Raw genomic sequence first — 27,332 nt, forward strand, 5'->3', positions numbered from 1 at the left:
TGGTATCTTTTTTCCTATCCTTTCTGTACCATATATCCCTTCCTCACAATCCCAGCTCTCCCCTTATGTTTTTTGCAGTCTTGACCTTGTTTTGGTCCCATTAGTGAGAGGGAAATGCACCAGAACATCATGGCCATGACCCAGACATGTATGCTGACCTTCCACTGGCATGAGTATTTGCACGATGGGAGCAAAACAAAGGGATTTAGAGACTCACTATTGCCCTGATAAGTTTACCATGGCAAACATTCTGAGGTGCCCATATAACCACCTGCTGCCATTTTGATTTTTTCTTTGAACTGCAGTATGGCTTGTAGTGAATCTAATATTCATGGAAGATCCCAGACTGACCTGCTCTCAAAACCTGAGTTCATGTAGCAGCACTTTCAAATAATGCAAGCTGTTCTCCTGACCCTGTCCCCAAAAACCTTGGTCATGAGTTAGATCATACAGGAGCAGGTATACAGCTTAATTCAAGCTGATTGGGATCAATATAATGACTATTACAGACTACAGCACTTCTTAAAACCTTACAGACTATGACACTTTTAATAGTCATAATATAAAATTCCCCTCATCACAGTAAAGGTGTGTGAAGTGTAAACACATACTCAGGAGAAGCTGGATCACTCTGGATCACTAATTCATTCCATCTCCGACAGTGAAATTTAATCACGTGGCTGTGAACTGCAGTCCTTTCAACCTGGCCTGGATTCAAGCTCCATATCAGAGATACAAAGCTGAGTCTCCAAATCCCCAAATGATCCGTTCATTAACCTTTCTGGTAAATGAAACATCACCTCTTCCTGCAGTTGAAGCCTACTGCAGGGAGCACGTAGCTTTATGGCACAAAATTCTAGTCTTAAATGCAGCTTTCTTTCAGCTACTGCTTCTTGCACAAGAATGGCACTATCCCACAGTTCTGCGAGGTGTTGCACCTGGCTGCATCTAGTGCTAGTACCTGTGGTGAGGCTGTGATGCTGCGGCTGGGGGAGAGGGACACGGGTGGGTCAGGATAGTCAATGGCGTTCTTGACCACTGGCCGCTTGAGCACCTCCACGTACGTGACGGGGAAGATGCCCTGGCGACTGGTGCCAGGGATTCTTCCTTCATACCAGTTCTCATCCACTTGTCGAATCAACGTGATCCTTTCACCCTGTGGGAAGGAACAGCAATGTAGTTCTGATTTTAACATGTTTAATCATTCCAAAGCAGATTACATTTTAAATCTTGGTGCAGCTGACCTAAAATAATTGGTGGTTCTCAGCCTATTTCCAATTATCCTAATCCTAAACTCTGGGTGGGAATGATATTTTTCAGTTCAGAGAAAGAAAAAATTGCAGATCTTCTTGTACTGACTTGGTCTGTTTGCAGACTCAGTTATGGTCACATTTTCAAGACCCTACCTGCTAAAGTCAGCTAAAAATGGAAACCAACAGTTTCAGGCTGACCATGAGACTCTCAGGCATATGAGGTGTACAGAAAGTATGCACAGGTCTGCAGTTTAAACTATGTCTCTCTATGATCTCTCCAAGTTTTGCTGACAAAGTAACTTCCAGATCGTTAATATACACTGCAAGCCTCACCTTCATATATAATTAAAAGAGAAGACAGAGAAGATCTAATCTGAGCATCAAAACAGAAAGCTGGTCAAGATGAAGAATTTCTGCTACTTAATCTAAATACGGATGACTTTCTTCTGAACAGGCATTACACAGCTCCTTTCCCACACCTTCACTCTGCAGTTAGTCTAGCCAGTCACCTCAATCCCACAGAACCTGGCCTGCTTAATGATTTGGCCTGTAGCATGGGGACGGTGAACCCAGCTTCCTTCTTTTGTAAATCACTGTAACTGGGTGACTGTAGTCACTGTGTAACTGTGTGGGCCTCCACTGAATCCAACCAACCTGGAAAGACCTGTCACCAAGTATCTAATTTGCCTTGCAGAGCCAGCTTTCCAGCACTCTTGCTGAAAGTATCTTCTCAGCTGGACCTAAGGAAACAATTGGCACTTCTTGATTTAGCCTACCTGCAACAAAAACCGCAATGTGCTACATGAGGACTGTGGATTAAAAACATGGGTGATGAGGAGGAATCCTTCCTGAATACAGAGTCCATTTTATTGGAAATTGCAAATTTCATTTGGAAATTGCAAGTTACTAGTGCTAAAAAACACCATCATGTCTGGATTCAATTAATCAACACAACAGAAGCCCTACCTTTCTGAAGGACATTTCCACTTGGGTATCCCCATTGAAGTTGAACTTAGCAATAGCATCTCCATATTCCAATACTTGCAATGGTAATGGCTTTTTGGGTTGAGCCTTCTCAGCTGGTGGAAGGAACTAGAATGAACAAACAGAATCAGCTAAGTCTCATACACAAAGCCCATAAACTGGTCTCAGGCAGAAAGGGAGCGGACAAAGAACACCTGCAAGGAAAGCAGCTACCTCTATGTATGATCGTGGGAAGATGCCAACTCTGCCATGGTGTTCACCTTCGAGCCAGTTCTGGTCAATCTGCTTGTAAATGTAAACAATATCTCCTTTTTGCAGAGGAAGTTCCCTGTTAACAACACAAGCACTCCATCAGAACTTCACTGGAGGAGAACAGATGTGTTCTTTTTCTGTGCAGCAAACCCTAGGTACCAAGGTGTCCACCAGCATGTTGATACACATCATGCTCCACCCAAAGGACAAGCTAACTGTTGAGGATTACTTTGTTCATATTGTGATGTGCAAGACCTCTCTTGTTCTTTGGGCATTCTATTAAAAAAGTTGGCCTGTGAGGGCCCTAATAACCACATGCTCTCCAGAAGCAATGGGGTAAAGCTCAAGTCAAATATGACACTGGCTACTTTCCATGTTGGATATGATGAGCAGCCCTCATTTCAAGTTTTGAAACAGTCATGTCACAAACACCTTCCAAAGAAATATATGATTTTAATCTGAGCCAGTTTGCTGATTAGATTAACATGCTCACATGGTGAAGTTCATCCTGCAATGATTACACTGATGGTCAGCCTATGGTTGAGCAGTCAGTGACCTCAACTGGGCTAAAAATTGGAATTTCAATCCACAGGCTTCAGTGCTAAAATTATGAATGTCTGCAGCTTGAGGAACTGTGGCCAGCTTGTATTAGGCTCATAAACTTACTACTTGGGTCCCCAGAGGAAAATAAGCAACACAGCCTTTTCCAAGACGATTTTTACAAGCTCTGCTTTACTTTTTTCTGGCACTCTGGTATGTTCTACTCAAGGGACACAATGGCTACTCCTAGTCTTCCTCAGTTTTATTACAGGTGCTGGAGAGATGCTATTTAAATTATTACAAATGATCATCTATAGAACACATAAAAAGTATTCTCAGAACATTAGCTCATTCATGCAGGTCCTTCACTGAATTCTGCTCTTCTTTCTTCCCCCTCTAGCAATATTAAAATGAGAGCTTCCCCAGGCTCATGCTGACACAGAGGCTTTTCCAGGCCTTCTCTTCACAGCAGTCTTCTCTAAAAAGAACAAGTAGTGCCATAGGATTCACCTAAAGGACTACAACAGGGCTTGGAGGTACAACAATGACATCTGAAACATCTGCTGATGTATTCATAGATGCCAGCAGAGCAGTAACCACTCTGCACACTTCTTTGTCCTGGATCAGGAAAATGCTGAGCCAGGGGCCCACATGCTTAGACCTGGGCGTCTGTTTAACTTCTGCCCATGGGCTATCATGTGCACAGTGAAAAGGATGTTCTTCTCCTGTGGCTCCACCTATCCACAGGGCAGAGCACTCACTTGTTGCAGTAAAGAATGCAGGTTTGTCCTAAAAATCATGGGGGATAGAGATGCACTGAGAAAGAAGACATTTTTCTCAAGGTCCTTTAGATGCTATGGTCTGCAAGGTTCATATTACTTTTCCCTGCCTTACTATGGACAACTTTGCTTTGGGAACTGGAAAGACACCCTAAAACATGAATCCAATTACATGGCACTTCAAAAATGCTGCATGCTGCATCCTAGGGAAAAAGCAGAGGAAGAACACTCCAGGTAGGAGCAACAAGCTATACTCACTTTAGTGTCTGTGCTTTAAAGTCAAACTTGGCTCTAGCAGGTCTCATCTGGAGATCAAAAAAAAAATCAATATATTAAAATAGTAATTAGGCTTTCAACCCTCTTCTGAGGAAAATCACCCAAACTCTTCTACAGCTAAGATTAGCATGGAAATTGAATGCAGGTATTCTGCTACAAGCTTGCGTGCAACTGGTATTACAGTCCAAATATGCTGGATGGCATCTCCCATCAGGACACAAAGTGCCAACTTCTGGCATAGCAATAATTAGGAGCTCTACAGTAAATAGAAGTAAGAGCAGTCAACTTTTAATGTGACTAGCCCTGATGAATGAAAGCTGATCCAGTAACTACAGTTACTGGGGCTCCAGGACCAAATTTCTCTTGACTTTTTAATGGAAAAGCAAAATTAACTAGCAGGGAATAACAGTAAGATATTATTTGATGTGGCTCTTATTAATTATTATCTGGCCCTGCTGAATACTGCAATGTGACCCATGTACTCTGTATCAATAGGTAGGAAAGAGACAAAGGTGAAAGGGAAATATGAATAAATTAGGCACACATTTAAAAAAAGTCTTCAGTGGCTAAAGAACCAAAATGAATGTTGACATCAGGCCTGGGGTCTAAAAGGTTTACTTGGCTAATTTTGTAAAGGCCACAGAATATTCAGTCAATTTTACAGTAATTTTGGTAACAGAGCATAAAATACAAAGCAGTCAAATTGATGAGGCTCCAGAGCATTTGAAACTAAAGGCAGACAGGTGTACTCCATCCATATGGTAAGCACCTCACCCACCACAGTGCAGCACCTCTGGGGAAACAGAGCTGCTGTCAAGAGCCCAGCAGCAATCCATGTGAAGCAGGAAAGGCATTTGGCCATAACATCTGGACAAAACGTCCAGCCCTCCAGGAAAGTGCCTTGGGGTCTTGGAAAAAATATGTACCTCCTCCTTTGTCTCTTTCAGCAAGTCCAACCAAGTTGAACACAGTGAAACATGCTGAGACTTTTTTTTTTAATGTTTCTAAATGACATTAAGCATATTTCAAGAGGAGAAACAATGTCTTTCTAAAAAAACCCCACAACTATGTGACAGCCACATGGCCAGATCAACAAGACATGAAGTTTCTAAGCATAAGGCACAGACAAGAAGACAATGTAGCAACATGACGAAAAAGATGTAGAATGCCTTTGATTGACTGAGTAGCTGATATTTAAAGGCATGCATTACAGGTGTGTACCAGCAATTCTCAGCAGGCATGCTTTAACATATGCAGCTTGGTATAAGATATCAATTAATTTACCAGGCATAAAAGTCAAAGCAGATCTAAATGAAGCCAGAATGGGAAAGGGAAAGGTGGAAAAAAAAACAACAAACGACATTCTCTGAAGAGCTAATGTCGGCCTAAAGCACAACATTGTGAGAGGCAATTATTGCTTTGGGTCAAGCAGCAGACTGAGGTAACTAAAACAGACCTCTGACCCAGATTTCCTCTTTGCAGTATCGTCTACATTTAGGAGGTCCCCAAATCGTTCATTAGTGATAAACTGATGGTGCGTTGGAATAACCCCTGTGTGCCTTCTAGCGGCAATATCAGCTTCTTCTTGCTCACGTTTAAGCCGTCTCTGGTCCTCTAAAAGTTTCTGCCATAAAATTGCATAAAATGGGCAGTAAATAATCTAGTTAAAGATTCCTGAGTTCCCTGCAAATAGCTGGGGCTTTGCAGTTCAGTATCAAATATTGTTTCTACTAACTAAACAATACCCTTTCATTTTACAAACACAGAAGGTACATCATCATTATGGCATAACTGAAATCTAGCTCATACAGAGGATCTGATCCAAAGCTGATGGAAGTTAATGAAGAGTTTTTCCAAGTTTTGAGCAGGTCTTAGGAGCTTCTAAGAAGACTGCTGATAATGCAGAGACCTGATCCAAACCCCCTTCCACCAAAAAGAAGCATCTCTCATTGACTTCCAAGAGACCTGAATCAGCCCCATTGAGTTCTGAGGCACCAAATTCTTCTAAGCCTTGCAAAGAGCTTGGGAGAGTGTCTAACCACATTCAGGCTCTCCCATAGTTCTTTTGGGCTCATGTAACACACTTTGTAAAATAAAGTAAATAAACGCCTAAAAATTATTTTGGATTTCTAAAGTCTCTGGCACATTAAATAGAAACATGCATTCTTGTGCATCTGCACAGAAGGATTCTTCCACCTTCTGGGGCTGACTGTAGGCTGAAGAGTTCAGCTGTGTGCTAACTCATTTGAAACCAGAAGGTCTTAGTGAATTCTGTAAGGTTTTTTACCTTACACGAGTTTGCATACTGCATTTTGAAAGTGGGGGAATTACCAACTTTCACAAGAGAAGACAGAAAAAAACCATTTTTCACACAGGAATTAAGAACAGATTTTACCATATTTCAAAGCACATATAAACATTATCTGAACTCAGAAAGCAAACACTAAAAGCAAAAGTTACTCCCCAGCCCCCACCAGCAAGGGAAATTAGTTCCATCTTCCAGGAAAGCAAGCACTTTATAACTTCTTTAGCTCAGCTTGAATACACCCAGTGCTGGAAAGTCTACGTGGCTTTCCTATTATTTCAGCTTGTCCACTGTTACCCAGCCATTTCAAAAAAGACTGCTACATTCTGTTGACAACAACTTCAGACACCATAAAGAATTCTAGTTTGCACTGGGGGAAAACTTACGAATTTCTGATAGCTTAAACCATCTTACCCTCAAAACTTGAGGACCACCACAGGAATAATAGTGTTTTCACCAATTTGATTAATACTGACTCAAGCGGCTTGCATGAAGAACACTTACAGACTACCAATCTTTTTCTGCAAGTACTAGGGTACTTCTCACATACATTTCCAAGCTTTTTATATTACTTAAAGCCTCTGTATGTAACTTTGTGCAATTGATAATAACTATCAGGTTTATTTGAAACAAGCTGAACTGGACTGGACACATTACCCAGCAAATCAGTGGCAGAGAGTATTGAAAGTAAAACACACTAGCTACTGCTTGTTACTCTAACTTCCAGGACACAGAGCCATGGATACACAAGCTATCTTTATGTAAGGCTGAATGCTGTATTTCTTGCATGTGGAGCTGCCACTACTGTTATAAAGCCATAAAGGAGGGCATTACCTCTTTATCATCATACCGCCTGCGGAGGATTTCTTCTGGAGTTTCCATGTATTCAACTGGTGCAAAATGCCTTGGTGATTCTGAATCTACTTCAAAACAACATAAGGAAGTTAAAATACACATGGATTTATCTAGCATAACCAGAAAGGAAAAAAAGAAATATTTTTAAACAATTTGTTTCCATTATGACAGTAAGGATTCTCAATTGCCATTGACCAAATTGCCAATCAGATGTTGATTATTTATCCATTTTCATTTTTTTCCCTTTTGGGCTGTACATGTGAACAAAGACCCAAGAACAGGGAGAAAATAATGATACAGGAAAGAGTAAAGACATAGAAGGACTTTGTGAAGAAAATATTCACTGTCATCAAAGTATGATTTGGCACTTAACTGTTGATAAAAGTTTAATACACACACACACGCACACACACAACTAGACCTTGAGAAACTACTCCTTAAAGCAAATCATCTGGGTTTGGTTTATAATTCCCATGTGTGTAAATGATACAGGACTAGAAATTATCTCATGTTGAGATTCTTGCATCCCCAGAGCTGTTTGAGAGATAAACTGAACCTGATGCGATTAGAAATGCAGCGGAAATTGTTTCTCAGAAGTGCAGCTGTTAACAAGCCCTGAACAAAACTGCTCAGCAAGACACGCAAAAGGACATTAGACACACCAGGGGAGAAAATCAGAGAGTCACGGAATGTAAAGGTGGGACATAAAAATGCAAGGGTTGTGGAAGAAAAGAGGAGAATGGAAGAAAGAAGACAGATAAAGGAACACCGGTAAAGAACACAAAAACCACCTCCTAGGTACGTCCCAAGTTCACTTTGCGGGTTGTTGTTTGTGTCCAGGCTGTGGTAGAGGGCATATGAAACAGGGTTCCCATTGTTTAAGGAGTCAGGAATGTCAGCCTGGCCCATGAAGCTATCCCGGCTAGATCCCATGGTGGGGAAGTAGCCAAGCCTCTCCACAATGTCAAAGGAGGACAGGCGCTGGGGAGCAAGAGGCCCGCTTCTGGAGCAAGGTTGGTGCTGGGAGTGGTGACTCTTGTTTCCTACACTCCCCTGCAGCTGTATGGGGTCGTCTGGGTTCTCAGGGCTGGGCACTGCCAGGCTTGCCAGGCAGTCTGGGGGCGGAGTTCTGCAGGATTTGTGTTGGAGGGGCTTTTTCAATCGGAATGGGAGCGGGCTCATTAGGTAGACATTTCTGGGGAGCATGTGCCTGTCCCCATAGACATCCCCTTTGGAATCAGGGTGCCTGGAGGCCTGCTTCTGTTCATGCCTTCGGATGGTAGTGAATCTGGTGTAGGAAGCCGGGCATGAGCCTTTGCATCTGTTGATTTTATGCTTCTGAGGCCCATTCAGGTTGCTGGAGCTGCTGCCACTGTCATTGGAGGCATTTGAGAGAAGATCTATCTCATCAGTGCAAGCTGAAAGTGTGTCCATGGGGATGACATCACTGACATCCGAAGCCGTGTCTTCCACATTGCTGCAGGAGTGCGAGGATTTATCTGCAAAGCTGGGAACATCCTTTTCTACTTGGTGTGCTTTTGACAAATCCAGAAGAATCTCTGCAGAGTATGCAGCACTCAGACAAGTTTTAGACTGAAGAGAAGTGGTGGGTTTGTTTTGCCCAATGGAAAAGTCAAGTGAGGGCATCGATCGGGATCTCTGGATCAGCTGCTCAAAGGCACTGATACGGGACGAAACGGTGTCTTTGGGGATCTGCTCTGAATCCTCTCGACTAAGGCTGTGCTCCATCCTGTCCTTCACTTCATTCTCAAACTGAGACGCAATATCCTTCACGCTGCAGGAGGAAACTGTGTCCAAATGGATCCTGGACCGGTTGATCTGGTGCATGTCTTTATAGAGTGTTGTAAACTCCACCCCACTCTTTCTGGAGGCAGCGAACAGGTAGCCTTTCCTAGAGTTGGTGCCATACTCCTGCAGGCTCATGGTACTGCCAGATTTAATGGCATACTCTTGCTTCGACTTCATCAAGATGTTTTCTATGCTTTCCCCCATGTCTACCATGAAAGCCTTTTTATTATCAAACAAGGCAGTGGAGCTACGAAGGTTTTCGCAGCTTTGAGCTTTCTCATGAGACAGCAAGATACCCGTCTTGTCCTGCACAAGAACAGCTGGAGCTGCTAGTTTGGGTTTGAATTTAGAAGGGAGGATTTCAGTAATGCAGGCTTTGGCAGCTGATAAAGGCTTCTTATGTTTACATGCGTGACCTAACATACCGGTATGACTAGCATTAAAGGTTCGGCTATTAACTGAAGAGGGTGCAGTCATATGAGCATTCCCACCTTTACGATCCACTGGTAAGCATGCAGAATAAAATAAATACAACCTGTTAGCTTAAGTGCTAGAAAGCTATTGAGAAAGGAGAAAGAACATGCTTGGATTTCATAAAATGCACCTTAAAGAAACAAAATTCCAAAACATAAAGAAAAGCAGGAAGAAACTGCAAAACAAGCCACGCTTAGAGGAGTAGGTGAAGTGCTGTTAAGGTTTCTAAAATGAGAGGCTTTGCCAGAAGCAAATCTGGAGCACTTTTAAGGTACCCGCCTAAAAAGTGCAAAGCATCATAAGCTTCCAGGGAAGCTGGGGCACCATGGAAAAGGGCAGCTGAACTCTGGGCAGGATCAGGGTGTCAGCAAGAATGCAGAGACACTAACACTGCAAAAATGGCTTAATACCAAGCCTGTAATCACACCTACTATGGTCTTACCACAGTGCTTGCCAAACAGTTTATTCCTGGGAGGAAGAAAACAACCAGAGGCTGACTGTGCTAGCACAAGCACACCACATCAGCTGACCTCACCCAAGAGATGCCTACTTAGACATTCCCCATACTAGGAATAAGCTGAGTGTCCTTCAGACAATGTGGTTGGCCATGGTTGCTTTAAAATTGAAGGGGTCAGATCAGGACATTGGGTTTTTTTTTTTGGTTTTGGGGGTATTTTTTAATAGGATTCAGTCTGGTTTCAGCTTAGACTGCAGTTTTTAGGTCTGTTTCCGATTTGAGTTCAAATTCAAATGTCAAAATAACCATTCAGGTTCAATTGCAGTTTGGGAAACTGTTTGAACAGATTTTTTTGTTCAGATCCAGTTTGACTCCCTGCCCTACAGGCCTGACAAAATGCTGAAAAACAGCTGGGAGATGGAGACAGAGAGACCTTTTTGGTATGATGTACTATTTTTAGGGAGAGCAGTTCAGAAACCGAGCACATTCCTTCTCCAGTCCTCTCCCCATCTCAAGCCATTTTTAGGTTGAAGTTGGCTCAGAGATACATTCCCCAGTACAATTCCCTGATGGGAGTCATGCTCTTCCTAGTCTCTTTTAGAGAGTCTGCAACAGTGGGAGAGAAGAGGAGGAGATTGGTCTCTTCTGGCTCACATTCCTGGAGCCTGCAGGGCTGGTTCAGGCAGCAATTGCTGGTTCAGTGTCAGTGCATTCTCTGCACAGCCCTGGAGGCAGGAGGCTGTGCAGCACAGGGCACCAGCTACACCAGGGTAGCCAGGCCAGCAGACTGGGGTGGCCTGCTGAGATACTGCTGTGGGAAGAACAGAAAAGCCAGGGAAGGGCTCTAGAATGGCAAGGCAGTGGGAGCAGATGGATAGCAAGGCCAGCCTAAGCAGCCTTGAGGAAAAACATGAGGGTGTGGGCTGTGGCTGAGGTGCTGAATGGAGGGAGCTGATCTCTCTTGAGAAGAGGAACCTGGATCAGTTAAAGGCATCATTAAAAATATTGGCCATTGTGGTCTGAGAGAAAAAAGGAGGGAACACTGGGGATGGCAAAGTGGAAGGATAGCATAAATCTCAACTGGTTTGAATAGTACTGTAAACCTTGCAACAGCTTGCCCATATCACCTGGCTTTTGACACTCTGCAGAATGGAGAAGATGTTAGTGTTCCAACCACCCACCTTTTGTGGAAGCAGAACTCGAAGGGCGCTTGAGACCACTCAGCCCCTGGAATGGGATATCTCCACCTTCCAGCACACTCTTGTAAATCTGCCTTTCATTCTCCAAGGCAGCAGGGTCCCCCACAGCTAGCTCTGACTCCCTCTTCACTGCATGGTAGTTGGGTGAATAAGTGGAGCTGGAAGACACAACGAAAAGTAAAGGGACACCAGGAGGTCACACCTGTTTGCTGAGAGCTTCATGTAAATTAAGAGATAACCTCACTTGTGAACACAGAATAGACTGTGCATGAAGAATTGGTGCTGAGGAAGAGGTTATGAATACATTGCAATAGTGTTCTGCCTTTGGCACTACCAAAGCATCCTCCACTTGAGGGAACTCTCCAGTCTTAGTCCCCCAGAAAACAGGGAGCAGGAAAGCACCCCTCTGTTTTACAGATGAGACAACAGTCACAGAACTGATGCATGATTTCTTTGTAGACACAATGAAATTCACTGGCTAGCTGGAAGTACACAAAACCTTCCAGCTTCCAGTTCTCTCTCCTTAAACACTAGCCATGCCTGTCCCATGCTTACAAAGCTGCTCAGGTGGTCATCTCACCCAGTTCAGCCTCCCAGTCAACACTACAGCTCAAGATTCCCTGACCAGTTTCTGAAGCCTGTCAGTGAGGGACTATGCAGAGAAGCAATAGTAAAGGGATATAGATTTAATACTGTTTTAATTGCCAGAGGAATTTCCACATGCACACAATCCTGTTCAGCTTTGCCAGAGGCTTCCTCTACAGGGAATAAAAAATCCTGGACTTTAGGTCTACCATGCATATATATAAACAGAATGATGTTAAAATCAGTACAATTTAAATTTCTTAGGTTTTTAAAGACTGGAAATTTATTGCACATCCCTTTTTCTAGTCATGAACCTAAGCACAAGTATGCTCACACATCTGATTTCTAGATTTCCCTGGTTTCTCTCCAAAAGGATAACTGACAATGCCATGGTATAAATTGCCTTTCCAGGTGCAAAAAACTTACTAAGCCATCAGGCAGACTGTTTTCCTAAAAGCTAAGCTAAACTGATACCAGTTCTTGTGCTCAATCAGGCTCTTCAGAATAAGATGGAGTCTCACACGAAGCTATTCTGAGGCCAAAGCATGACTGCTGGAAAATTTGAAAAAATAAAAATATACAGATTTTCCAATGAATAGAAATATTTGACATCCTGATGTCCAAGAGTGATTCAAATTTATGAGAACTTGGAAATGTTTGTGGTTATATCTGTTTGTTGTGGATAAATTTGTACATGTATCTGTTTAGTTTGGATAGATGCTGTACTTCTGGGGTAAAGAGAAAGCTTTAAACACATCAGAGGACTGGCTATGGAGGTGGAATTACACAATGTCTGGATCACAAAGATGACTTTAGTTTCCGGACAAGGAAAACCAGGTCATATGCAGTCTCATTAACTATTTTCTGGAGGAAAAGCTCATGAAAAGCACCATGAAAAAGAAAGGGAATACTGTCAGTTTTTCAACCTAGATAATGCCCAAACAGACCCATAGCTACAAAGCTATTGTTTGTCAGGGATATCTCTTTGATCAAGAGTGCATCTCTTTGGCAGGTAGCTGAGGAAACCCAGCCAGTTGCTGCAGGGACTGATTACCCGGAGGTTAGTTGTTAGCTTAGTGGCTAAAAAACAAAGGGTTAAAACAATTGTTCTTTAGGACTAAACCTGGGGGAGATAGAGGAAGCATTTGGTGAATCTCTTTACTAGCTGCTCCCTTATTCAAGCCAGCAAGCAGTACTGTATTGGAGGCCAAGCAGCCTGCAAGGGCAGGGAAAAACGTGCAACTCCACTGGGCCTCACTCCTGTGCCCCATTACCTGTGCAGCATACTCAGCTTGCTTCCTCTCCACTGGCATTCCTGAATGCTTTGTGTGGCACAGATACTGCTGCCATGAACAGAAACCCTACCAGTTGCTTGCAAACATATATTTTTGCTAATATCTGAGATTTGCATTTATTTTATTGCTCTCTTCCTACCAAAATGAAGCAGTTGAAGTGGTTGCGTGGATTTCCCAGCAGAATGAACAGAGACAGAAGGAAACTGTGTTGAAAGAAGTACAGGAGACCTCTAAGGCCCCCAGAGGGACAGTGAACACACATGGTACTAATGGACATCTGGAGGAGAAACTGCCTTTTTTAACAAACCATCCTCATAGAGGGGATCACTGTGCCTATGGACATGGAGCACTCAGTACAATTACAAGGAGCAGTAGGTTCACAGTAGGGGCTGGCTCTGTGGCTCAAATAACTCAGGATAACTCAAGTAACTGAACACACCTCAGCATTTTGCTCTGGATTTTGCATGTGTGTGCTCCTCTTCTAAAACCAATTCCATGTGCAACTCATTTACACAGAATATACTGTTCATTACATATTCTGCTGAAAAAGTAGTGCCCAATAGATCTTTGAGAAATATTGTTACTCCTACCACTGTTCCCTTCCTGTAGGCTGGAAAATTACTGCCTTTCATCAATTTCATCCATCTGATCTGGTGCATGTAACATGGAATATCTAGCAGCAGGCAAACTATCACATATGTGTAACAAACAATTTTTGTGTATTCAATACTGTTACTTGCATGAATATACAGTCAATTTGCAAAATTCATCAGATGAAGTTAAAGGTCTGTTGATTTTTTTAGAGCCACTGCCTAGCACAATTAGCAAATCTTACTTAGACAATGCAATCAGTCATATAATCACTTCAAAATACATTCTGGATCAAAAAGCAGACAGGGTACCAGGACTCACCTAAAGCACACATATAATTCTTAAGGTACATGCATTATACATGACTATATCCATCCCCCAAAAAACCAAAGCATTTCCAACATCCAACACGCTGTCCTACATGACCTCAGTTTTTAAAAGAGACATCGACAAGCAATTGAAAAACTTACTAGGAAGAATGGTCTGTGGAAGTTTCCAGAGGAGTAACACCTGCTGTATTCTGCAAGAGTCCAAACAAAGGAGTCATTGATATGCACTTACACGTGAGGAGAAAGAAAAAGGCTTGCTTAAGTAATTTTTTATCTATTACTTCAATATTAGCCTATAGGAGACATTGAGGTTTAAATCTAAATGCAATTTAAGCCTTCAATGTCTTTGCAGAAAAGCAACAATTTTCGTGAGTTCCTTCAGGGCAGTGACAGGTTTTTAGCACAGCCGATGCCTTTTCACAGTGCCTATTCTTTTGTCTGGAAATGAGTCATTGTGAATAAAGCCAAAAGCAAGAAGAGATAACCAGCTGGGCCATGACCAGGAGACACATGCTCATAATTATTTCCCCAAGCTTTCCCCCAACCGGTCACTGCCCGCCTTTGCTTTAAAGGTGTATTACATTTCTGCAGCACAATACATTCCTCAGCGTTCAAAAAATATCAAAGCTCTAAAAAGATAAGCGATGTTTCAGTTCAGTTTCCTTACTTAAGAGAAGCAATGCCAGCTGCACAGGTTCAATAGCAAAAGCCAGTTCTTAGCCGCTTGCTTTAAATCCATCTAACGCTTCTTAGACACATTATTTAAAAATTGAAGGCAATTTTAGAAGCAATTCTCTATTTGGTGTCCCCTCATCTATGTGAGGGTTTCTATCTAAGAAGAAAAAGCAAATCTTGGGTTTGAAAAAGCAGCTTTTCCAAGTCCTGGTGAAATGCCGCAGCTTCAAAAAAATCAGCAACATTAAAAAAAAAAGAAAAAAATGGCGTGTTACCAATTAATCTATCATTTCATGGTTCGAGTGCTGCAGACCCTCGAAGCAGCAGCAGCAGCTGACCTGCCCTAGAAGGCCATGGCAAGGTGCAGCATAAGGAAAATTGTGTAAAATCTCTCAGGAATATCCAAAATCTTGGGTAGGCGTGAGCTCCAAGCAGAGAGCGGGGCTTGTAAGAAGGGAGAGTAGATGGCAACACGCTTGAAAGGCACGAGATGATGACGTGACACGCCAACCAAGAATTTTAAGCTGATTGCTGCTGCTGCCTATTCATGTGAAAAATAGAGAGGGTTTTTTTTGCAGACACTGAACTCTAAACCTGAAATGGGGACCGGGATGGGGGTGGGGGCAGCTGAATGCAGACGTGGTGGTGGGGAGAGAGACGAAATCACTGTATCTGAAATGGATTTCAAGCTGGATTCTCAGCATCACATTCTATTATTTCTGACAGCAACACAGCAAGCCATGCAGTCAGAACGCTCAGAACCATTATTTATCCCAACCTCATTTAATAATCATCCAGCAGTGAATAGATTAGAGCAGAGAGTTTGGAAATGGGGATTGGCAGCATGAAAAGAATAGGAAATACCTTCTGTGGCTTTTTATGTGGTGCTTTATAAAGCTTCTCCATTTTTTCTAAATCTGCCTCTAACTCAGTCTGGTAGAGGTAGAGGTCTTTTTCTAGATCACTCTGGTTAAAGAAGGAGAAGAAGAATGGGAAAACAATGCTTAGGGTTAGGGGAAACCAAAGGAATGTTAATTTTGAAAAAAAAAAAAAAAAGAGAGCCTTTTTAATCGAAAAAGAAGAAGGTGGTATGGACAATACACAGAAAATCACTAGCAACTAATCATGTTTCAATCATTATAGAGGAGATAGTTTTAGGCAATTAACATTAAAATCAAGAGATGCACAGGCCTGCTAGAATCTATTTCTACAAACCATAAAGTTATAAAACCCACCTGTAAAGAAAAAAAAAGATACTGTAATAATACGCAATATGCTGTTAGTACAATTATCATTGCAAGTCAAGATAGCAAAACAACCACTCTAAATTATGGCTGATTATGATTTCAGAATTGCTTATTAAATCAATTTTCTAGCTACTTAATTGTTAGGCTAATGAGCTCAAGTCCAATTAAAAAAGAAAATCACTCACAAGCACACAAAACCCAAGCAATGCTACAAGAAAAAAAAAAAAGAAAAGAAAACCACATACACACATATATACGCGCTAGATGCTGTAGTGCAACGTACGTGAGACACAATTACCTTTCTATCCTCTCTAGTAAGGATAGAGCAATCTCCAGGAGTATAATCCCAAATCTTTTTTGGAGGCTGATGGAAAGCAGAGGAAGGAAATGAGGAAATGAAGATAAGGAAAGACATCACAGAGAATATGGAAATTGGATTAGAACAGAGGGGAAATACAATAGGGAATTTGCATCAACACTGAAAAGAAATTATAAAATAACAACAAACCACAACAGAGAAAGAGAAGAGAAAGAGGGATAAATCTGCTATAGTATAAATACCAGGAAATCATGGGGGGCAAAAGGGAACATACATGCAGTGTGGAAGGGGCTGTTTTCAGTAATGTTTTCAGAAATTTTTTTTGCAAGGTGCTCTAAGGGATTTTGGACTCTCTAGAGGGTGCCACAGCTGTTGGTTAAAGCATTCTTAACAAAAAAAAAACCAAAACAAAATGGGGGTGAGAACCACAGAGTCATAAAAAGCATTTGTTTTGCTCATTCTTCTTTTCAAAAGGAAAGGGTAAACCAAAGGCCTTTGATAAAGAAAAGGGAAAATCTTTCTCACTTCCATCAGCATATGAATACATACCATGTGAACAAACGGCTGATTTTCCCGTGGTGGCATTGTGGGGCAATGAGAATGCAGAATTGTTATTTTTTATTTCACTGGTTTGGGAGTTGTTTGCGGGGATTTTTGGTGGACAGAGTGGGATACAAGAAAGTTTGGGAACTAGCTATTTCCAATTCATCCTACAGCTGAAAGGGCTGATTTCAAAATGGATTTTTTCCTGTTTGGGTGAACATATTAGTATCAGGCAGGATTATTCAGAGTAAAAGACTGGACTGGACTCCCATTACTGGAGTGAGCAAAGCTACAAAATGCATGTTCTTTAGGCTGTGGCAACGAAGCTCAGAAAAGGCTTGCCAGCTACAAAAGTCTGAGATGGCATCCTGAACTCGAGTGCCTGACACTGATGCACTAGTTCTGGAGTTCCACATTCAGGAACTGGCACAGCTCCTGGGGACCATGGCTGCATGGCTTCGGAACCGAAGCAAGGTCAAGGCAGGCCTTATAAGAGAGCAGCACTTGACAAGAGTGCCCTGAGCAAGGTGGGGAAATTGTCACCAGAACAGATGGTCTGCTGAACATGAGACAGATTGCCCTGAGATAGCCTCTTCTGGAATAAGGCCAAGGCTGCATGACTAAAAGCACAAATCCACACTTCTAAGGAACGGGTATACCCCCACACGTAGCAAGGACCAAGGGCATAAATGCTTTTCTTTCTTTGGCACATTTTCCATTAACTCACACTAACTCAAAGGACCACAGAGATGACAAACTTTCACTCACTGCAAAAGCAGATGGCTATTAATTACATGGCAACAAAGATAAACAGGTTCCTTCTCACTGTGGAAACCTTAAACCATGACAAGTTGTGAGGAGTTAAATGCTTACATTGACAACACTTAGAAGTCTCATCGAGGTGAGATTTATCTGACTTTTACTGCCTAAACATTAGGAGGTCTCATCTCAAACACTGCTGAAACTTCTTTAGCTTAGGATGGAAGGCCCATAGCTATAAAACATAGTTTTCTATGAAAGGCTGGACAACTTAACCACTGCACATCCTTGCTTTCCAGCAAAAATTATACTAATTTTATGATGTGATCAGACTGAGCACACAACTCCAGGTAGCTACATTCTGTGCAGAGGAACTTTGTCACTTCTGCCAGAACAAAACCTCGATTTAAAGGAAACCTGCTCTCTGGTGTCCATGTGCAGTTGCCTTTGAAGTCAGTACTGAACCTTAAAAAATACTTCTGTTTTGTTGTACACACATGGAAACTCATCAGCACTCAAAATTTGTGTGCATGGGCATTTGACTACTGACCTCAAGGGGAAAGGAGAAATGAGAAACCATCAGTATGTCTAAATATGTGTGAGAGGCTGGTAGTAACCCTCTGGTGCAGTAAGAGTAGCTTATTAAATAGTATTTAATAACTAAATTAATAGTGTTTAATCAGTAAGAACCAGGCCATAAAATGCTTTAAAGTCACATTTTTTCCCAGTAGCCATGACCACTGATGTGTGTTCCCTCCATCAAAATGTTCTTTGTTTGATTGAATAATTAAGCTTTGGTTCATCTTTTCCAGAGGGGAAATTTAAGCTTTTTTTTTTTTTTTTTTTTTTTTTTTTTTGTCTCCACACATAGCAACACAGCTCTATTTGAGAAGAAAGAACACTGTTCTCAGACTCCTTTGTTTTCAGGGAAAGGCAAGGGTTGTTCAACACAGGCTAGTGCCCTAGTGCCTCCCATTTTATGCAATGGGCAGCTACATGCATAAGGAAATAAGCAGGAAACAAGGTCATGATCTGTTTATGGAGAGCTGGAAATTACTGACCTACAGTTTACAAGCCAGGGACAGGAATAAATAACTCTCCTTGACTTTAACTTATCTATCAGCTGTCCTAGATCTTGTTAGGCAGAAGGAGAATAAGGGCTTTGAATATGGCCTTTTAAGAATGAGAGGATGGTATTATTTCTAACATTAACAACAAAAATGCAGTTTGAACTATGGTGTGTGAAAAAATATTACCTTGTTGATACATAGTGCTGGAAGGTGGGGAATGTTTGTAAATGGCTTCAAAACACTAAAAGTGGCCACAGAACAGCTGCTTTATGTTAGTACCAGAATGACATTATGTACAATCACATCTTTAAATGAGTAAGGCAGCTGTTTCAGATTTAGGGCCTAGGAAAGAGATGTGACAATCATAAAAAAAAAAAAATTAAAAAAAAGGCAGGTTGATTTCATTGGTCATTGCAACTATCAAACTTACCGGTTTCCCAAACTCCAATTCCGAAAAGAATTTATACCAAGGTTCATTCTTTAAATCTATCTCTTCTGGGCTTATATCCCGAGTCTAAAGGAATTGGTGATAGGGGAATGGAAGAAAGAGAAGGATAACATTATGCAAAGAATACACGGAAAGGGACTGTTAGAGATGCAGATCCCATGGCTTCCATTTTAAAATGTAGATATTCAGCCTTATAATTTGGTATTTCTATTGCATGTTTCTCATAAAGGCCATGAACTGCTTTGAAAACATCAGTTAAGCCCAATAGCATCATTGGGACCAACATGAATATGAATGAATTGCATTTTACAGGTCAGGAGACCCACAAAGAGAGAGAGATTATGCAGCTTGCCCAGAGTCACAGCGAGACTCAATGGAAGAGCAGAGAGTCCGGCAGTCTGTCAGTCCTACTGTCAGACACTTTTATCAAGTCAAAAGCTACATATACTTTATTATTATTATTATTTTAAAGCTTCATTTGGTTAAAAAAATAGAGACTCAGTAAGACCTGAATCAAATACTGCATCTTTAACAGCACATGAACATGTGAGAAACCCTGTTCTATACACTGCAAACAGAGTGGAAGGTGGTTTTCTAAATCATACAAGACACATGTCAGAGAGAGTGCACCCTAAGACCTCTGAAAGGATGGACAGAGCAACAATATTACATGTTTCTTCACAAATAAATGTTAGAATATCAGACAAAACTACAATGAAGGAAAATCAGACAGGACAGAAAACAGTACAGCTGAAAAGGAAGTTCCCTTTCATTCATACCATCTGTCTTAATGAAACAAAAAAAAAAAACCTGAAATAGTTGTAGCTGTTTGAAAACACTGTTGGTGAGGTAAGAGAATAAAAGTCCATTGCTAAAGCTTCTGAGGTACCACTCTCCAAAAGTGTGGGATAAAAGATATCTAGCTAATTCTTGCATTTCAGTATACCTAGTCAAAGACAGAGTGGATCTCGGTGCATTAAAAATATACACACATTATGTCTGCTGTGCAGGTAAGATCCCAAGTGCTCCATCACAAGGAAGAAGGAGCCCCACAGATGCACGTCCTCATGGAAATAATTTTGTGATGGGGTTACTGAGGCAATTGACAAAAGTGCTGGACTTGTATGTCCCAGATTCTGCCATAGCCATCAGCACCACAAAAAAAAGGCTCTAGGAAAAGAGCTCAGGATTGATGCTGAATGAGAGGAAATGCAAGATAAATAGTTACATCATGTTTAATACCTGTTGGCCTGGAGAATGATTTGGCTATTTCTTAAAGGCATAAAGGAATCAATACCTCTCTTTTTTATTTACTGCACTCCAGCTAAAAGCACTCATCTTATATAACTGTGTCTACATTAAAACAAAGCCCAGTGGTATCAACAGCAGGCTATTCATTACTCTGAAATGGTTTTGGACTGGGATTCTGATAGTCACAGCTGTGGGTGTGATTACCAGGTGATATTCACAAAGCTCCTGCACCTGTCTGAAAGATGCAGTCACTAACCACTATGGTACTGCTATATTTAATGAGACTGATGGAGACTGTGAAGCTACTATTTCCAAGGCCTTCTTTCTTCTCTGGTCTATGGCTTCAAATTAAAGCTCATAAAATAACATTGGAAGTAACACAGCTATAACCTTCATCTTGGTTTTGATGAGCTCTGTACATAAAATGTTTTTCAGTTATGCTGATGACGGTTCTGCTTGTAGAACCATCAGTATCTTTTAGACTCTGATTCCACAGCTCAGTTCAGCACCTGATGAAGTCTGAACACGTAAACAGCGCCACTGGTGATGACAGACCTTTTGCAAATGCTTAAGTACACAGATGAAGCTGGCCTTTTGCCACAAGTTTTAATCTTGTCTGTTTACCGTGAGACAAAATTGATGTTTAAGTCAGCGGAAATCTGGCTCCAGGATGGACTGCAGGAATGGAGGTGTCATACCATGTTCAAACCACTCCTCACTGGCACTTCTCTAATGGGCTGAGCCAACACCCAGTGGTATCAAGAGGGAGCCATCCACCGCCCATTGCAATAGGCACTGGGATCACGCTCCCATCAGGAGCAACTTTGTTGAAGTCAATGAAGGGACACGGGTGTGAAAAGAGGTTGGTTGCAGCATCTTCAAAAAGTGATGGACCTTGATTACACTTGGAAGGAAAAAAGAAAACCCACCAAAATACTAAGGAGAAGCATCAGGTCCCACATCAGACTTGATTGTTACATTTCTATTGATTTAAATTGCTATTCACTCTTGTGTAAAATCCTGGGCAGGTTTTTCAGGAGTATTCCTTTATCTATTCCATGCACGGATCAATGTCTGAGCTGTTAAGGTACAACTTACATGTTGTAAACTCACATGCAATTAGCAGTTCTAATTGAATCCTTCAAATTAATGCCTTTATAGAACAATTATATCTTTATGCACTATCTTTGTACACTACTAACAACATTCAGTATTTTCGAGCAGTTACAGTGTCACACTTGCACCATGGAAGGACACCTTTAGTGATCTGTGCTGATTTATACTGGACTGGCTGACGAGGTTAGCATCATCTCTCTGCCTGTTCCTTGTCAAGTATTCTCAACCAAGGCTGAAGAAAGAGACTTTTTTATGTCCCCAGCTGTCACAATTCACAGCACTGCTTGCTAATTCAGACTGAAATTGGAAACAGCTCACTTAATATGCCAGGTTACATTTCACCATCGCTGGAGAGCTCACATTGAGTCCTGCCACCTCTGTCAGAGAAGTGGTGAGATCCAGTCAAGGAAAAAAGCAACCCAGGGAAAATGGCCATATCCTAATGTACCTCAGAGGCATCCGCTGAGGCACACTAAAGGAGCTCTGAAAACTAGTTCAGTGTTTAAAGCATCAGAGGAAAACAGAAACTGAACCTGCCTTCTCTGTTGCATAATGCCTTCAACCCTCCTGCATCAGCTAATGCTGTGCCCTAGAAAAAGTACAGCTGGCAAAACAGCTGCTGAACAGGTCACAGTGTCAAACATGGATTAAAAACTAGGGTTAGTGATCCATACTTAACATGGAAAACAACACGTCCAGAAGGAAAGAAGCCTCTCAATCCCCCCTGGATCTTGCTTTAGAGAGAACAAAAATGTTAGGAAGTTATGCAGAACAGTTTTCAAAAAACATCATACGGGCACTGCAATGTCAGCATAAGGAATCCCATCCAAATAGAACCACACAAGCATTTAGAGAGTATTTCATAATCACAAGATAAAGCCACAAACTAGGATAAATCAAACATTACCATCTTTTCGTTGTTCAGAACAGAGGACTTCCCTGGCTGATAGTCATAAATGCTCCTGGGTTCTGCACGGTATTTTCTGGTGTCCACCTTCTTGTCTGGAGGCTCCCAGTCAGTCCTGAGGAAAGAAAGATCAATTACCCAAAATACTGTGGTTTCTGTGGAGATAAACTGGTGCTTTACCCTAATAATTATGGTTTTATCAGGGTACTTTTAACCTAAGAAAAGAGACTGTTACAAGAGGAACACTTCAGATAGGGCTCCAGACAGGTATTTGTTTATCTATCACAGGCAGTTGGAAATAGCTCAGCTGCTGAAACAACTGGTGTGGAGGGGAGTTATTCTAAGAACTTTCAGTAAACTTCAGACTTCTAAATCTTTCCCCATTGGAAACACCTTAATGAGAGGCTTCAACTAAGACCACAAATATAAACATGTCCAAACTTTAGGCAGAACTCAGATTAAATTACTTTTCCTAAACTTCTGCCTTTTAGCCACATCACTGATTACCTGATTACCACTGCTCTGGATTCTGAGGGCACTCTGGATTCCAAGAGGAGGTTTTTTTCTAGACACATGAATGAATTATCTCAGGCTCTATTTTAATATGGCTAAGAACAGTCCATTGACTACCCAAACCACTATAATTTTGTGCAGTGCCTATACCAACACAGCTGAAACAACAACAGTCACAAAGCATTCAGGGTCCTTATGCTACAAGTTCCTGCTGGTCTCAAAATGGATATAATCAGACACCTAATGCAGAATATGATGACACCTAATGCAGAAAATGTTCTCCAAAAGGCTGAGCAATCAGCTCTTTTAGGATGATAAACTAATTCTGATTTTGCTCTTGGCATGCTGTCTTTGATTGGCAATGTGTATGTGGATTCATCTCACCCAGAATTCACCAAACAAAACTGAGGCATCTGTGCAAAACTGCTGCTCAAGGTTTCCTCTCCCTTACCCTTCTGATCTATTAGGATGGAAACAAACCACTGAGCTGCCTAAACTCTCTCCACTGGCTGAGAAGAGACAAAGACAACCCATTTAATTTTTTTCCTTTCTCAAGTAAGGCAAGATGACAGCCAAAATGATTGGCATACAAACAGTGCACAAATTTCAACAAGGATGATCTTTCCTGTCCAAACTAACTTGATTAATTAAAGACTCCAACCACAAAGAAAATTCTGGTGAGGCACTGGTTTGCTACTAGATAATAGGAAGCATTAATTATGGTAATCCTTTCACTTGCAAGAGTTTTCTCAGAGGGAAAATACACTATATCTTCAATTCCTGCATAAGGAAGACACTTTCTATCAGTAAATTTTGTCTCCTAATCCAGTGACCTGAGATACTCACTAAAGCAGATATGTCAAAATACAGCTTTGCTCATATGAGGCAGCAAACGAAAAACACTAAGAGCATGTAGAAGCTGGTAAAGGAGGGAAGAACAGTTCAAGAGCTGGGAAAGTTCAGCAGGACATAAAATATTCTTAGCTCATTCTGCTTTCCCTTCATTTGTACATGCATTCCTTACTGTTACAAAAAGGTTTGAAACACACGGTAATAACCAAAGCAAAAAGCCAGGAGGGAAGTAATCCTGAAGACCAGAAATGACACTGCTGACTAGAACCTACTTCAGGTAAGTTCATATGGCTAAGATTCTTCAGAGATGGAAAATGAAACTAAGTTTTTACCAAGACTCAACATAAACCCAAATTTTGCTTCTCCACAATTATCACTACTTGCTTGTATTCTGAGGTACCTTTACAGAGTCACACTGAGCCAAGAGTTTCCACTGTGCCTATGTGGTAGGCACTGTATAAGCATGACACCCAACTCTTGACCCAGACAGGATGATTGGCATACAAACAGGCTGTGTGATGCCTGATGGAAAAGACAGACAGAATGGGGGACTGGGTTGTGACAATGAAGGAGTCCACTGCCACCTAGTAAAAGACTCAGAGTAAAAACTAAGTATCAACCTTCCAAAAAAGTTTAACTGGAGCTGTGGAACTAAGGCTTCCACTTTTAACCCCTTCCCATTGACAACTTTCAGATATTCTTCCAGAGCTGATCTATAAAAGGCTTAGTTCCGATCACCTTTCTGGGCTTGATTTCAGTGATGAAGCACGGTTTGGCAGTGGCAAAGTGGCAGACCTCTTCACAACCTTCTCTGAATCTATATTGTCCATCTCACTCTTGGAGCGGGGAACTTGGGTTCTGCCTGTAGGAGAAATCACATAGAGGAATGTTGGTGAACTGGATAGGAGGCCAATAAATATATGCTTTACATGCCCTTTCTTTTTGACAGATCAAACAAGAAATGTGAATTACTTACTGTCCTCAGAATAGGAATAACGTGGAGAGAATGAATCAGAATCTTCATCTGAAAGACAAAAGCATTTTGCAAATGAGTCAAAAAAGCCCCAGAGAAAAAGCACCAGAGACCCTTTAATTTCTTCTACTAATGCATTCACCATAATTTGAGTGATATGCCCAATACTTACCACAGGAAGAGGATCCTAAAGAATAAAATTCCAATGAGGTTAAAATTGCATTTGAAAATAATTCCTAGATTAGATATAAATATTAATATACTATTTACACTAATACCTTTCTCCAGGCTCTCAAAGTACTTCAGAAAATAATCCCTTTTTATCATAAAACTCCTCTACAGCAAGGGTTATAGATCCACTTTATCAAAAGCTGAGAGATAAATAGAGGATCCAAAGGCCATAGTATATGATCAAAACAACTCATTAGGTACTAAACACAATAATACAGCTGATGGGCCCTGCTGACAATCACATATGACTCTTGTATTTAGAGTATTCTGTATATTCAGAATATTCTGTGATTCTGTGACTGCACCATTTGCATTGCCTTCCTTTGGATGCTATTAGAGAGCATCCAAAGGAAGGCAATGAAGATGGTGAAGAGTCTAGAGGTGAAGCCACATGAGGAGCAGCTGAGGTCACTTGGTCTGTTCAGCCTGGACAAGAGGAGACTGAGGACAGACCCCACTGCAGTTACAGCTTCCTCTGAGGGGAAGAGGAGGGGCAGACACTGATCTCTGCTCTGGGGTGACAGTGACAGGACCCCAGAGAATGGCCTGAAGGTGTATGGGGAGGTTTAGGTTGGACCCTAGGAAAAGGTTCTTCACCCAGAGGGTGATCAGGTACTGGAACAGGGTCCCCAGGGAAGTGGCGACAGCACCAGCCTGACAGAGTTCAGAAAGTATTTGGACAATGCTTTCAGGCACATGGTGAGACTCTAAGGGGTGTCCTGTGCAGGGTCAGGAGTTGAGCTTTGATGATCCTTGCAGGTGCCTTCCAACTCAGAATATTCTGTGATTTTGTGACTGCAAAGAGAATTGTGAGCCAAAGTATTACTAATATCTCTGCAAAGAAACCACTCAATGTGACAGAGGAAAACACATAAAAACAAAGAAGATGAAGCTAGAATCAACTAGATTTTAAAAAACCCACAAACTTTAAAAAAAAGCGTTATGTAAAATTAGTTATGACAATCAACAGCTTGAAACAACTTCTAAATTTTCTCTCATGGAGGACATCGATCAGATACTACAGCCAATCTCATCGGCTGCAAAAAACCAATTTGGCTAACACAGCTGACCTGAAGTTGCACTCAAGCCTTCATTAAGCCTTTCAGGAACGCTCAGGGTAGTCTAAATCTCTAACCTATCTGCTTTAGTTCTCTTGGTGAATGAATTAGAAGGTTAAAGTTCCAAAAAGATGGTTATTGAAGTCTTTGTATGCCCATCATAACTGTCAGGTTAAGAAGGCCAATTCCCATTTTTAAACCTTACTGACAAAAACCAAATATCCATATTACACTGAACTGTTGACAAAAATGACTTGTATTCTTAAATACAAGTTTGATTTACTCTGACAAAAAAATATTTGGTAAATCACAAAACTCAGTAGCCCCTACAAGTACAGATAAACAAATGTCTAAAACAACTTTCACAGCTATTCACCTCTAATAATCTTCTTTAGTGCTGTTAATAAATAAAAGATAATTATACTTACTTACTTGAAGAGAAATATCAACATTCATTATAGCTTGTCATTCAAACAAGAAAAACCATACAATAAAAATTCACTTCAGATAATGGCTATTTTCCTATTTCTTATATTCTAATATCTACAATAATGAGGAGAATAGCTATGTTTTGTCTCTGAGTAGCTTCTGAAGAAGAGTGTCTACATTTATTTCCTTTTTATATAAGCAATACAGAAAGAGAAATCTGGAGTGGTTTGATAACACTAAAGAGCAAATCAGAATTGAGCATTAAAATAACATCATCTGTTTCTCAAAGCTTTATTCTATCCATTCTCAAAGCAGGTTACCACAAGTTTGTAACTTCAAAATCTGATTCCTTTAAAGAAGAGAGGCTGTTTCCCTCTAGGTGGTAGAGAATCTGCAGGCTTGGACTTCATTTCATGGATTGGACATATTCTGTATGGTTTCAGAAATGTTGAATATAATTTTGAAGGGAGCCCAGATCTTGATGCTTCTAGGAGGTCTTATGCATCAATCCATTCTGACATTAATTGTATGAAAGTGAGGCTCCAATTCACCTCTGTATAAACACTGCCACTGATTATGGATCTTTGAAGTGTTTTCTAAACACGAAACATGTCCTGCAACCCCTCCAACTCTTCTACATCATCAATTATTTTGTATTTCTTATCAAGAAAAGAATCCAAGCAAATATTAGAGAAATGTTTCCCAGTATATTGAGAATAGAAATTAGTGTTTAGTCCAATAAAATTTCAACTATACAAACCAGCAAATTACTTTCAGGTGCACATTTTTAAGTGCATAGGAAACATTTATGGGAGAACAGACTCTTTAATATATTGTCTAAATGGAGTTTGAAAACTTTGTTAGCCTAGAGGAGTAAAAAGGATTTTCAAACCTCATTATGAACAAGGAAATATTCTCTGTAAAATGCTTTTATCCATTAATTACTGAAACAGTGTTT

General features: G+C 41.0%; 1 protein-coding gene across 24 annotated transcripts in view; it reads right to left on the bottom strand.

Annotated features, from left to right (window-relative positions):
* Nucleotides 1-27,332, bottom strand: part of SORBS1 (sorbin and SH3 domain containing 1) — a 72,051-nt gene that overhangs the window by 13,937 nt on the left and 30,782 nt on the right. For 14 of the 24 annotated variants that reach the window (XM_054277095.1, XM_054277094.1, XM_054277080.1 and 11 more), the window contains 15 exons: nt 24,660-24,707; nt 24,422-24,545; nt 22,319-22,433; nt 19,027-19,110; nt 16,204-16,269; nt 15,523-15,624; nt 14,125-14,174; nt 11,166-11,341; nt 8,036-9,556; nt 7,224-7,309; nt 5,541-5,708; nt 4,067-4,113; nt 2,451-2,565; nt 2,220-2,345; nt 962-1,156 (listed from right to left, as the gene is read on the bottom strand). In XM_054277095.1, coding sequence (XP_054133070.1) covers nt 962-1,156; nt 2,220-2,345; nt 2,451-2,565; nt 4,067-4,113; nt 5,541-5,708; nt 7,224-7,309; nt 8,036-9,556; nt 11,166-11,341; nt 14,125-14,174; nt 15,523-15,624; nt 16,204-16,269; nt 19,027-19,110; nt 22,319-22,433; nt 24,422-24,545; nt 24,660-24,707 — 3,023 coding nt within the window. The remainder of the gene's footprint in view (nt 1-961; nt 1,157-2,219; nt 2,346-2,450; nt 2,566-4,066; nt 4,114-5,540; nt 5,709-7,223; nt 7,310-8,035; nt 9,557-11,165; nt 11,342-14,124; nt 14,175-15,522; nt 15,625-16,203; nt 16,270-19,026; nt 19,111-22,318; nt 22,434-24,421; nt 24,546-24,659; nt 24,708-27,332) is intronic. The other 10 variants (XM_054277098.1, XM_054277097.1, XM_054277099.1 and 7 more) reach the window with 4 other exon arrangements.

This window comes from Melozone crissalis, unplaced genomic scaffold (assembly GCF_028551555.1).
Source record: "Melozone crissalis strain CALT ecotype California unplaced genomic scaffold, PUWL_Pcris_2 ptg000019l_1, whole genome shotgun sequence".
Lineage (NCBI taxonomy): Eukaryota > Metazoa > Chordata > Aves > Passeriformes > Passerellidae > Melozone > Melozone crissalis.